A 13,813-nucleotide genomic window follows, 5' to 3' on the forward strand; every position below is an offset into this window, starting at 1 on the left:
TCTTGTGTAGACATATGTACCGTGCGAATTTTCACTTATATATTTTAAATGAATACTTATAAATATAATATTTAAGTATGTGAGTGATCTGCATGCACTGTATGAATATACGCCGTGCTTGAGATAATAAATTTATGATTAATTAAGAAAAATTCCAACTTAGTCGTTTTTTAAGAAAAATTTAAATCCATTCTTTAAAAAAATTCCAATCGTGGCATGCCATTCCATTCCATTTCCCTTTAATTTATGTGGACCGAGTATAGTATTCCATTCGCCGCCAATCCGTTACAAAGAATAAAAAAAAAAGTTATTAGTTGAGTCAAGTTAGTGATTAAGGATGATCAATTATGTCCCTCCTCATAATTTGTGAGCATCACCCACAATTCATTTATGTTGGTGTTTCTCTATTTAATATTATTTTATTTTACTATAATTTTGATATTCACTATTGTTATAGAAATCATCAAATTTATTAGTAATAAAATAAATTTCAAAACTCTATTTTTCTTTTTCTTTTTTAACTTCAAAAAATTAAATATTGAGCTTTGATTTTTATAATATAATCTTTACATTTGATAATCCCAACTATAATATATGATATATCAAAGAAAAAAATAGTAAACTACTGACATAAGCTATGCTCGCAAATGATGAGCGACGTATCAATACCCTATGATCGTAACTATAATTTCATCCAAGAGTGGGCCTTTCATATATAAGCCCTTAGTAATAAATATGGCACACAAATTAGAAAAATAAGAAAATAATTATGAATGATATTGAATCAAAGTTGGTCGACTTTTGATGTGTGTAGATTATGATGGTTAGGTTTCCCTCAATCAAAGCAAAGACACCATGATAATGTCGTCTCTATAAGTCATATATAGCCCACGCCGGCTGCCATAGATTTTGATCTCCTTTTTTCCCTTTTACTTTTTGTGCTTCAATTGAATTCTGATTTTATGTTATATACCATGATATCATCACAACCCTCTCTTGTCCCTATCAATATTCCACGACTAATTGCTTATTGTTTTCAAATTCTTTTCAAAGAAAAATCAATAGGGTTCATTTTTCATGAATGAATTGGTTAAATATAATTATTAATATTTTCTATGAAACAGGTCGTGGTATTAAATGGGATTAATTATATGGTATTAAATCTTGATTCGCTTGATTGATTTTGATCTAAACATATTTGATTAAGTTTTTTTTGCTTTTTTTTGCTTTCTTTTATAAAATCGCATTTTAATAACATATTTGATTAAGTAGACTATAAGAAACTACTGTGATTATTTTCTTTCCGCAATCTTTTTTATTCTCTTCAAATATTCAATCAGGTAGATTGAGATTTTTTTACACGCTGCTTACCACTGTCAATTTCAATTTCAAGATTGTTATATGGAGTATTAAAATATGATTTTATTATAAAAAGAAAAGAAAAAAAGACCTAAAAGAAATCCTTGAATGCACGAGAATCAAGATTGTTATATATGATTAATCTATAAATGTAATAAAAATAACGGAATACAACTAGACAAGTAGCTAGATAATAGAAGATTTGCTTTAGTGATTATCGAAGCTTTCACTATTTTGATTGAAGTCTATAACGCCATGTTTTGAGTTCATTTTTTTTTTATTATTATAAAACTATTAACTAATGTTGGATATATATATATATATATATATATATATTACATAATTCTATATATAGTAGTATGTCCTTTTTTTTTTCTGTAACAATAAGTTGTATTGCTCGAGTATAATAAAGTGTATGATGTGACAATTTACGAATGACGTTGCTCATATAGTCATATTTATGTGTGACATATGCACATGTGCTATTCCGTTACTAGTGAGAATTTCTATTGGAAGCATAAAAGAGAAGTCACGCATAATAAAAGGCTAAATAGACTATGTTAAAAATATACATCTATAAATAGCGGATACAATCAAACACTGCTCAAGACTTTAAACATCGTTCTGGAAAAAATGAGTTTGTTAGCGTGTGTTATGCTCACATTTGATCTAACATTAATTTTTTGGTTTGTTCTTTTTTTTTTTTTGATAAATTAACAGTATTAAATAAAAAAATTTAAATGCTGCGCCACACAATTATTTTTATGAACTAAGTAAAGAGCCCAAATTGAATTTCACGAAAATAGGGACGAATCTGGACGATGAAGAGTTGCAAGTCATTAAAGAAAATAACCTAGATATTGTTGGAAGTGATTCTTATTTTCAAGGAACAATCATATCACAAAGTAATTTCTATTTTCAATGAACAATTATATCTTAACTTCCATTATGGATATGGGATGAAACATGGAGGATATGGACGTGCATAAATCAAGGCTCCTAATCTATATAAATAGAAGTTAGATCATATCAAAAGGAGGACATCAAAATTGAGAGTTTCTCTGCTGAACTGTGTATGTTTCTGCGTTTGTTTTCATAACAATCCTGATAACATTTGAGTTTTTCGCTAGTTTATTAATTGTTAGTCATGAGTGTTGTGAGGAAGATTTTCATTTTTTTTAGTGTGTTGCTTTCTCAGTTTGCGAGCCTAATCATAGGCGGTTATTGTAGTCTTTGATTTAAGTATTTATTTTTGTAAAAATTCTCTCAAAATTCTTAGTGGATTATTTCACCATATTGATATCCATAAGTTATAATTATAACTTGTGAAAAAAATTCATTCTTGTGTCATATTTTATTTATTCAATTTTCGTTGGTGTTTACTCTGTGTTGTTATGCACGCTTTTTTAACATCCTGCAGTGCACAACTTGAATTTGGGCGAAGCAACACTTTGAGAGTTAACTGTCCAATCCTTTTAATGTTGAAACTAAATTAATCATTAAGTGGTCTCCTGTAAAAGCGGTTTCACGGGAGTATTTGTGATTAATCATAGAGCTTAAAAGCTATATTATTATTCAATTATATTTCATAGGAAATCTGACACGAATCATGGGACATGTGACACGCCACATTGCCTGCTACTCCTACTTGGTTGCCAAATTTCAAAATTTCAACGTTTTTTTCCCCTTCAAATATATATTTGGTTGATTTACATAAATCCACAACGTTTTATTTTCTCGAAATATATATTGGGCTGATTGAAAATAATTCCACGACTGATTGGAACAGATAAGTTCCACTTGGAATTTATGATTGGTAATTAGGCATTGATTTTCAGTTGGGAAGAGGCTAGCTGTCAAAGTTAGGCACCACATGTTTAATTTCAAGAAAATATCTTTGCGGTTGAGACTTATATATGTCATAACAAACTCTTGTCTACCGCAATTAATCTCAATTGTCTTCTCAATTAGACCATTCTAACTTCTAACATTAACATAAACGTCATTAATTAATTACACAAAAGGCTCTCCCTCTCTAAAAAAAGAATTAGAATATTACTTATAAGACAAGATTATTTAATTTAAAGTTCAAATTAAGATCATTACACAACGTATTCACAAGTATGTTTATAGGGAAATTAGTTACACGTACTCCAAATGGGATCATCTGTCCCATATATAATTCAGTGTGTATCACTGTGTACCACTCTTAATTTGTTATAATTTTTTAATTATTTTTTCTTTAATTTTAATTTATTATGTTTTAATATAATATAAAGATAATTAACAAGGGTTCACTCATTCAAGTAGGGTTTATAGTAATTTTTTTATATTTATTTGAATTAATAATAGATTATTTGGATTATATAATTCAAAGTTAAGGTATATAATTTTTGTAAATTTCAATTTTTTGTGATAAATATTAATTAGAGTTTATAATATGATAATAGTTTTTGTTTTTATAAAAAAATAATTATAAAATAAAGATATTAAAAATGATACACACTAAATTATGGGACAGATAATCCCATTTGCACGTACTCAAAACTTAGGTGTGCAAATGTTGTCTTTAATTTAAGTGGCATATATTGAATAATTACAAGCATTACCATCAATAAAAGATAGGGGAAAAAAAAATTAAAAAATCACGTTCACGAATCATGAATTCATGATCCATCCCACAAATGACACATTTCCGACATGAATTTTCATGGTCTATTAGCAAAAATCATTTTCATAAAATGCATAAAAAAAAAAATTAGTTGTGCATGTGCAACCACAGAAAATGGTAAAGCAGCAGCAGGTCATTTAATGGAGTTTTAATCTGAAATTGAAAGGTTGCTGCAATATACCAAACACTTTCACTTTGGACCACACTTTTCAATTTGATATATTTAACCAAATTACTCCGGCCATTAAATTCAAATACAATTTATTTAACTACTAAAAGACAACAGTACTTTTTGGTGAAAATAATCAAATATACTATAGTTTTGTTCACATATCTATCAATCTATCTTATATATGTATAATGTATGTACTTGTAGTGAATTCAGTGCATCGAGACATGATATTGATATGATTATGATAATTAATTTAGGATGCAATCTGATAAGTCCATTAATAATTACATGAGTACAAAAACATTTTTTGTTGCATGGCACATTATCAAAACGGTAAATAATAATTAATAAAAATTCAATTTTGACCAAAATGAATGCAACCATATAGAAGCAAAGCTGATCGATGGTGCATTAGTATATATTTTTAAAATTTTCTAGAGTTAAGGAGTTGAATAAAAAAATTATTGTATAAATTAAAATTAGCATTTACAAAAATTTAAATAAAAAACCAGTCATTTACAAGTTACGTGCATGCACTATAATTTTCGGGTCTAACTTCTTAATCAATTTAATCTATCTTTATAGTTATAATTTGGACAGTCGTTTAGTCATCATATTTTGCTTTTGTACTTAAACGAGTATTATAGAGACGTATCATAATTAGTAGTATAACACAACATGGGGCCGCTCCAAGTTCTTGAAGAAATTAAACATAATAAAGCTAAACATCCTTTTGTTTTCTTTTATTTGTCGACACAAAAACATTGAGGTTGGGTTATCTTCGTTTGTAAATTTATTATAAAAAAATAAGGAATAAAAAATAAATTATTTTTTAAATCTCTTATTTCCTATAAAATAGAGTTTAACATTTACTCATTCCTAATTTTCACTTCAATAAGGAATAATATTATCAAACCAAAACCCTTACTCATTCCTAATTTATTAATTTATTATGAAGCGTGCTACTATATAATAACGTGTAATGCTACTTTTCATTAAATAATTTTCAATTTTTTAACAACTATAATTATATTTTATACAAAGTTTAAAATTTATGTTTTCAAATTTAGATTTTTATTGATTAATTGATGTATGATTAATTTACTTTATTTTTAAAATGTATTTTTTTATATTTTGATTATATTTAATATTTATATTTATTTATTTAAATATATTGTTTAATTTCAATGCTCTACGTGCATCACACGGCGCGGACGTACTAGTTACTCATTCCGTCCCATTGATCGTGTCATGTTTTCCTGTTTGGGTTGTTCCATTAATTTTGTCATGTTTCTGTATTTGATAATGACTTTACACTGTAAACAATTTGGCCCCACATTTTTACTACACTAATTATATTTTTTTTAATAACCGTGCCAAAAAAAAAGAGACAAGCCTAATGGGAGGCAGGGAGTATAAATTAAAAGATTGTTACATTATTGAAACACTTTGAAAGTTGAATCTAATTTATACAGTAATAAATTCCAAGAATCCCCACTACTACTACTACTACTACTTATTATTATTATTATTATTATATTATTATTATTATTATTATTATTATTATTATTATTATTATTATTATTATTATTATTATTATTATTATTATTATTATTATTATTATTATTATTATAAAACTAATTTGTATATTTTTATAAAACTAATACTAATTCAATTATCATACTTATAAATATAATAAAAAAATTAATTTTAATTGAATATATTTGAACTAAATATTAAAAAAATAAAAAAATAAAGAAGAATTCACAATTATAAATTTGATAATATGAAAAGTAAAAAAAAAAAATAGATTTATTCAAAAAAGATGAGAGAGGTGAGATAATTTTTTAAAATGTTAATATTTAAACAAATATGATTTTTACATTTTAAATCAAATATCAAATTAAAGCTCTTATCATGATCTTTAATTTGATATGCATCATGACTTTTAATTTAATATGCATATCAAATATTTTATAATTAATTAAATTTCAAAATTTTGAAAAGAAATAAACAAAAGATAAGAAGTTAAAGAAAAAGAAAATAAAATGAAAAAATATAGTTTACAAATAAACCTTCAATCTTATTATACTACAAAATTACCACTCAATTTTTAAATTATTTCAAATTAATAGTTGCCTTTTTAATATATTATAGATTATAGATTTATAATATTTTAATATTATGCTTGCTTCGAATTAAACTGTTGACTCTTTAGTCTTTATAGAACAAGGATCAATAATATATAATGCAATTTTTTATAAAAAAAATTGTATACCATCTCCTAAGTGGGATATGTAATAATTTTATTAATAGATAAATTAGTATATGTAACCAAGCATACTATATCTTACCTATAAAAGACATTTCATTAAAATATACATTTTATTTCATATTGCATACCAAATGAGCTCAAGATATAGTATCTCAAGACCTTATAAATTATTAAAGTGTTAGGGTATATAATTTTTTTGAAAAATAAGATATATGTATATTACACTTAATCAATCAAATAACAGTCAAGCTATTATAAACTAAACCAAAGTGTGTTGTTAAAGTGGTTGAGCATTAACAGTTACGGAGAGTCGGAGACAATTAGAAAGAGATAAAATTGAAATATGAAAACAACAAATTATTATAGAATTATTTTTATAACATGAGTGTTGTTTATAAGATTATGAAAAATTAAGACGGGATTAAAGAACTTACTTTTTTTGTGAAGCTAATATATAAGTTGTTTAAAAATTTATTTTTGCCAAGTCAAGAAAACAAAAAATATTTTGCCAATCCCTAAAAAAAAGTAAATTATTTTGTCAAATTTTTTTCTTGAAATTATTTTAAAGAGATTATAATCTCACCCCAAACACCCTCTAATCCTCAAATTTCATAACTAATTAAGAGATACATTCATTCTTCTCTCAACCCTATAGCTAAAGACATCAAAACCCAAGTCAATTAGATCTTATTAAAAAGAAATTAGGACCATGACCAAAGATAAAAAAAGAAATAAATCTATTTCAAAGTTGTCCTAGAATCAAGCCATGAAACAATGTCAGTAAGAACAGCCAAAATTATATCATCCGGTTCCCCTTCGAGAATAGAGTGAAATCCACCCTCATAGAGCTTCAAAGTTTTGTCGTTGGTTGAGGCGTTGTCGTACAAGAACTGGCTGACCCGGGGATCCGTAACCCTATCAGCAGCCCCGTGAAGGATCAGCATTGGAGACGCGACCTGTCATGAGTTCAAATCCCATAAATGATGGTCCAAACACAAAGCCAACGCTTCTTTAGGTTTATATAGCACTCACCTTGTCCACCTGCGACTCAATGGACTTTGTGGCATTCAACAGCTCGACAGCAGTCTTCAGCCGCGTCTGGTCTGAGTAGCTGATCACATTGTATGGAGCCTGCAAAGGGAAGTTCCTAAATTTAGGGAAACGGAATCAACAACGTCGTGTTACAAAGGGAAGAGGTTATAAATGTATACCAATATCTTCTTGCTCAGCTCTCTGAAAGCCAAGTCTGCTATATCTTTCTGGGGCACGAGCTTCGCCTGTGGCATGAGCTTAGATAAGAAGATGAGCACTTGCTGGAGTGGGACGGGCGGCGTCATTTCCTCTGAGATCTGAGAAACATGCCAACAACTAGTAAACAAAGAAACCATACTCACAATCTCACAATTAATCAACTACGTATGAAACTGGCTATGAATTATGTCAACAAATCCAACAACAAACATCTCATGTTATTAATTATTATATGGTCACAGTTAAGATGTTGATGAATTTGCAGCACATATAGACAAGTAGTAGTTAAAACGGTGATGTTACTTTACACATTGGAGCAACAAGCACTATGCCGTCCCATTCATTTGGCGCCTTTAGAAGCGCTTTGAGAGCAATCGCGCCTCCCATGGACTGACCAAATATGAAACGGGGCAGCCCACTAATCTCCGGCCTTCCTGCGCATCACAACACAAGATTGGTATTCAACTATGAATTTCCATTAGGAGAAGCTAAGCAAGTTCTCATAAGCATAGAGCTCCATTAATTGATGTGATGAATTCTACCTTTCATGATCTTGAATTGCTCAATGACATTATCGACCACAGCATCAAACGAGGGGATGTAGCCATGTAGTCCTTCAGAGAGACCAAAACCAGGATGGTCGATGGCGTAGACACCATAACCAGAAGCAGCAATGTGCTTGGCAATGCCTGAAACTCAAGGATATAAGTCCAATCCTATAGATTGAAAAGGCTCACTAAAATCAAAGTGGCTAATCTTTTTTTGAAGTTAACCTTCAAAGAAAAATGTGCAGGTGTCACCATATCCATGGCAAAAACACAAGGCGCCTTTGATCCGTACACCGGGCTTCGGCAACCAGCTTTTACAGAAAATCTCTTGACCTTCTGAATTCACCTCATACCACTACAATCAAACTTAATTCATGTCATAATCAATGTTGCTAGAATAAGCTTCCATTACTAATAGTAATAATAGACAGCACATACAAAAAATGCCAAATAATGGACCAAGTTTGCCTCAAGCTCAGGGAAACTCTTTTGTGGTCACAAAAATAGTGTTAGCATATCATATCACACCCAACTAAGATCAAATCCCATTACAATCAAATCATTAGCATTCAATTTATCTTCAAGCATCAATTTTTCAAAGGCCTTAAATCTTAGCTTTACCCCTTTATGCCAAATACAGGAATCTCGATTAGACTTTAATGATATTGAAGCAGCAAGAATCAATTCAAGATATACAACTGAACAAAATGTAATTACAAAAGCTTCTAAAGTTTCAATCTTTTCAATTGAAAACATATAATAATTTTGCATTTCTTGAAATTAGTTTTTCAAGATCACAACTCACCTCCTCCGTTCTGATCCCAGCTGGAGACATCTGCACACAAGAAAACACACAGCTCAAAACCTCGTAGCAATCGAAAAGAATATTAAAAAAAAAAAAATGAAAATCTGGGAAGCAAAACCTTAAACAGTATATGATCGAGGTGCTGCTGAACATTGGCGAAAGCCGATCGCACCCTTCTTCGAGCGGGGGCGTGGTCCAAATTCTGGGAGGCGATGGAGTTGAGCTCGTCGCTGACGCCATCGATCTTGGGCTTTTTCTGCGCCGCCACGATCACCGGTAATGTCCGACGGTGGAAAAAGGGTGTGGGAATATTCCGGCGAAAGTGGGTATATTCCCAGCGAGGGTGGAGGGTTGAGGCCATGGGGAATCTTGATCGACTTCGACGACAAAGGGGAAAGTAATGCGCTTTATTCTTCCATTATAAATAGTCAAATCAAATGCATATCTAAAACGTGCTCTACGATTCCCAGTAGAAAATGGGACGGAAAAGAGACTACCCAAATAGCTCAAATGTGTGCGCCGTCCAATTATGCAAATTTATTTTTTTAAGATTATTTATATCAAGATTCGAGAATACACGAAAGTTGCCGGTGTAGGCGAATTTTGGGGTTGGACGGCGGCTTTCTCCGGGAATATTTTGAATTTAGGAATCTTGAGATATCTCACATGTCAATATAGAATATTCACTCTTAACATGTGAATGTATTTATTTCATGTTTATTTTGTGTGCTCAAGAAATAATTTTGGTTTAGAATTGGAATTTATGCAGGTGAAATACAAATTCTCTTATGCCAACGTTTTTACGTTACAAATTATTTATATATTTTAATAAAATATTTATAAATGTTTTATTTAAATATTTAATAAAATGCTTGCTAGTATTTTATTAAAACATGTAAAATATGCAAGTGATCTGCTAAGCATGTTTGCATTAAAAGCTTCCTCTAATTGAAATTTGATATGTATGTTTCCTTAATAAAAATAGCTCAAAGAATATATTGCATGGACGTATCGGTTGCAAGTTGTGTACAAGAGTGAAATAAAAATGATTAAAATTAGCACTATAGGCCAAGCTTAAAAGTCCAAGCTCCAATGCTAAGTCCAAATCAAAGGAATTATATAATTTGATCACAATTATGCTAAGTCCAAATCAAAGGAATTATATAATTTGATCACAATTAGAGTTTCTCTCTGTTATATGATGAAACATATCAAAATATAATTTCTTGTTGAACAAGTAAGTTTTTAATGACAATTTGATGATGGAGTTGAACTTGACTTTGGCATCGAACATTAACTATTTTATCAAAGATCAACATCACACATATATAAATATCCTATTTATCTCTAGTTAGTGTTTATAAGCTCATTTTTTTATATGTATACTATCATTTGCATTCCGTGTAATGTATGAGAAATAATTTTGTATTTATATATTTATATAAAATTGATACTAACTCCATTATCATGCTTATAAATATAAAAAAAATTAATTTTAACTGAATATATTTGAGCTGAATATTGAAAAAATAAAGAAGAATTCATAATGATAAAAATTGATATTATGAAAAGATAAAAAAAAATTGAAAATTAGATTTATTCAAAAAAATGAGAGAGTTGAAAGAATTTTTTAAATTTTAATTTTAAACAAATAGTATAAATTTTATATTTTAAATCAAATATTTATACAAAATATATCAAATTAAAGATCTTATCGTGATCTTTAAACTAAATTGCATATTAAATATTTTAATCAAATTTCATAATTTTAGAAAGAAATCAAACCAATATATATATATATATATATATATATATATATATATATATATATAGGGGATGGCTACAGTGAAAACACTTCTTAAAATATAAATATAAACGTTTTTTAATGTACGAATTTTATCCAACAGGGTTACGAATTCATCCAACAGAGTTACGAATTGCGAAAAATAAATTTTTGTTACCTTTGGGATTCGAACCCAGGACCACGAATTCATCCAACAGGGTTACGAATCAACCGTAGATCTTGATGATCTAAGGGCTGAAAATCATTTATATTTTATACACTTAAGAGTGTTTTTATTCTAGCCCTCCCCTATATATATATATATATATATATATATATATATACGGCGGTTATTCAATAAACCACCCTTATTTTAAGAATTACGAACCAGCAAAAATGCATGAATTTTATGTATAACACGCATGAATAAACTGTATAAAGGTATGAATATCGAAAAAATAATTTTTTGCTACCTTTGGGATTCGAACTCATGACCATGAATATATCCAACAAGGTGATGAATCAACCGTAGATCTTGATGATCTAAGGGCTGAAAATGGTTCTTAATTTATATTTTAATAAGCGTTCTTATTTTAGCCTTGCCCTATATATATATATATATATATATATATATATATATATATATAGGGGCGCGCTGCAGTGAGACCCCTTATTTTTCGTGAAACATTAGGACAATGAATAAGACATATAATACTAATGAACAAAACTTATACATAACGGATAAGATGTATATACTGGTGAAAAATAAAATTTAAAAAATTGTTAATGAATAAGACATATATACTGATGAACAAAGCAGTATATACTAATGAACAATGCAGTATATACTAATGAATAATAAAATTTAAAATATTTTGCTCAATCTAGGATTCGAACCCTGCAAAAAAAAAAATCTCACTCCAAATACAATATCAGCCATAGAATTGATAAAATAAACGCACCAGATCGTACCCTAGATCTCACTAAAATTAGGGGGTCTCATTGAAGCGGCCCCCTATATATATTACAATTAAACCTCAAATTTTATTATAATTATAAAATTGTCAGTCAACTTTAAAATCGATTTAAAATTGAAATCTTGACCTTTTAATATGATATAGATAAAGCTCATTTATTGTATGTAGAGTTTATCTTTCCAATTATATCAATAATAGCTACAGCTCCTAGCCTCCTCCTACATTGTGTTTAGCATTGCTTCATTATTATTTCTTCCTTTTAATTAATCCATTATTATCAATTTCATGATTTAAGGGGGTAATGAAAATAAAACGATATTTGACGTGGAGTAGTTGTTAACCTAGCTAATTTGCATCTCACAACTGATAAATATATATAGAGAAAAGTATAGGGACAAATTTCAAATTTGATGATAATATACGTTACTAAATAAAGGGTTAATTGTAGTTTATGCCCGAACTTTGGAGTCATTCATAAATATGGTCTGAACTTTAAAAAATACAATAAAATAGCCCGAACTTTGATTTAATTTATAAAAATGGCATGAACTTTGAAACATACAAAAAAATGATATGAACTTTGAAGTCATTTGTAAAAGTAGCCCGAACTTTGAAGTTATTTGTAAAATTGGTCTAAACTTTAAAAAATATATACAAAAAATAATTTAAATTTTGAAAATTTGTAAAAATGGCATGAACTTTAAAAAATCTAAAATGACTCGAATTTTTATAAATACAAAAATAACTTGAATTATGACGACATAGAAGGTTTGATGTAGATATGAAAAATATGTGAAAATACTCTGTCTGTACGTAATTAGGATTTTATGAACTCAAAGTTTAAAAAATTCATGTTGTCAATAATATTTTACAAGAGAAAAATTATTTGTGCAAGATTAAAATTCATATGAAAAGAGAATTATTATACTTTCTTATGAATATTCCAAGTGAATTTATAATTTTCATGTTAATATTGGACTTTCCATGCTGTCATGATTCGAATCCGAAAGTGTACGCTAATGCCATTTTTATATATTTTATAAAAATTGAGGCCATTTTTTGTATTTAATAAAGTTCGTGTTATGTTTATAAATAACTTCAAAGTTCATGCTATTGTTTTGTATTTTTTTGAAGTTCATGCAATTTTTACAAATGACTTCAAAGTTCAGGCTATTTTTACAAAGGTCTCCAAAGCTCATGCCATTTTTCCGTACTTTTTAAAGTTCGGGCTATTTTTACAAATAATTTCAAAATTTAAGTTATATTTTTGTATTAAGTTAGGGCTATATTTACAAATTACTCAAAAGTTGGGACCATAAATTACCATTAACCCCTAAATAAAACATGATAAGTATAGACGACTATAAAAGTCATGAAAAATTATAAAATATCATATTCTTATTATATTAACACATAAAGTCAAGAATGGCCACCTTTATAGTATAAAATTTTGAAGTCACAGTTGTGAGGTTGTCCGTGCTAATTTCGAGGAAGAACTCGATTTATATACTTCCCATAATAAAATCAATAATCTTTTGAAAATTTGAATCAACTTGGCCCAAGAAATGGAGCACGTTAATTCAAAAAGCTAAGAATTAGTGTTGAAATTTTGATACATTGTAGAGCTATTTATTGCGTTCAATTATTCGCATTGAATCAATAATCAACTTCCATGTCTTAATCCCATGTGACGCGCCACACTGAACGCAATTTAGTAGCCGAATTTATTAAAAAGTGATGTTTAATCAGTCAAATTATGACCAGAACACATTAATTAAATTGTTTTATTTATTTATTTAATTTATTTTTTGAAAAAAAAAAATTAGTCATTTTACTGTATTGTTCAAATTGTAGTTATTTTTTTAAATTTTTTTATTTTTTGAAAAATAAAATAAAAATAAAAATTTTAAAAAAAATTAAAAAAAGTACAATAAAATAATTTAATACTATTCTTATTTTAAAAAATACTCCC

General features: G+C 28.3%; 1 protein-coding gene across 1 annotated transcript; it reads right to left on the minus strand.

Moving 5' to 3' along the window:
• Positions 1–7,143: 7,143 nt before the first annotated feature.
• Positions 7,144–9,806, minus strand: LOC131025070 (caffeoylshikimate esterase). The gene is made up of 8 exons (XM_057954671.1): positions 9,200–9,806; positions 9,082–9,111; positions 8,502–8,631; positions 8,271–8,417; positions 8,032–8,162; positions 7,689–7,826; positions 7,510–7,608; positions 7,144–7,433 (listed from the first exon to the last, which is right to left on the minus strand). Exons 1-8 carry the CDS (start codon positions 9,440–9,442, stop codon positions 7,215–7,217), a joined length of 1,137 nt encoding a protein of 378 aa, XP_057810654.1. The 5' UTR covers positions 9,443–9,806; the 3' UTR covers positions 7,144–7,214.
• Between the last annotated feature and the right edge of the window lie 4,007 nt (positions 9,807–13,813).

This window comes from Salvia miltiorrhiza, chromosome 5, assembly GCF_028751815.1.
Source record: "Salvia miltiorrhiza cultivar Shanhuang (shh) chromosome 5, IMPLAD_Smil_shh, whole genome shotgun sequence".
Classification (NCBI taxonomy): domain Eukaryota; kingdom Viridiplantae; phylum Streptophyta; class Magnoliopsida; order Lamiales; family Lamiaceae; genus Salvia; species Salvia miltiorrhiza.

Bases quoted from the DNA above. Each gene is read 5' to 3' on its own strand.
- LOC131025070 (XM_057954671.1), bottom strand. From the start codon at position 9,442: ATGGCCTCAACCCTCCACCCTCGCTGGGAATATACCCACTTTCGCCGG. The intron at 8,632-9,081 runs GTGAGTTGTGAT...GTTTGATTGTAG, and splicing joins CTGGGATCAGAACGGAGGAG to TGGTATGAGGTGAATTCAGA. The intron at 7,434-7,509 runs GTGAGTGCTATA...AACTCATGACAG, and splicing joins TTGAGTCGCAGGTGGACAAG to GTCGCGTCTCCAATGCTGAT.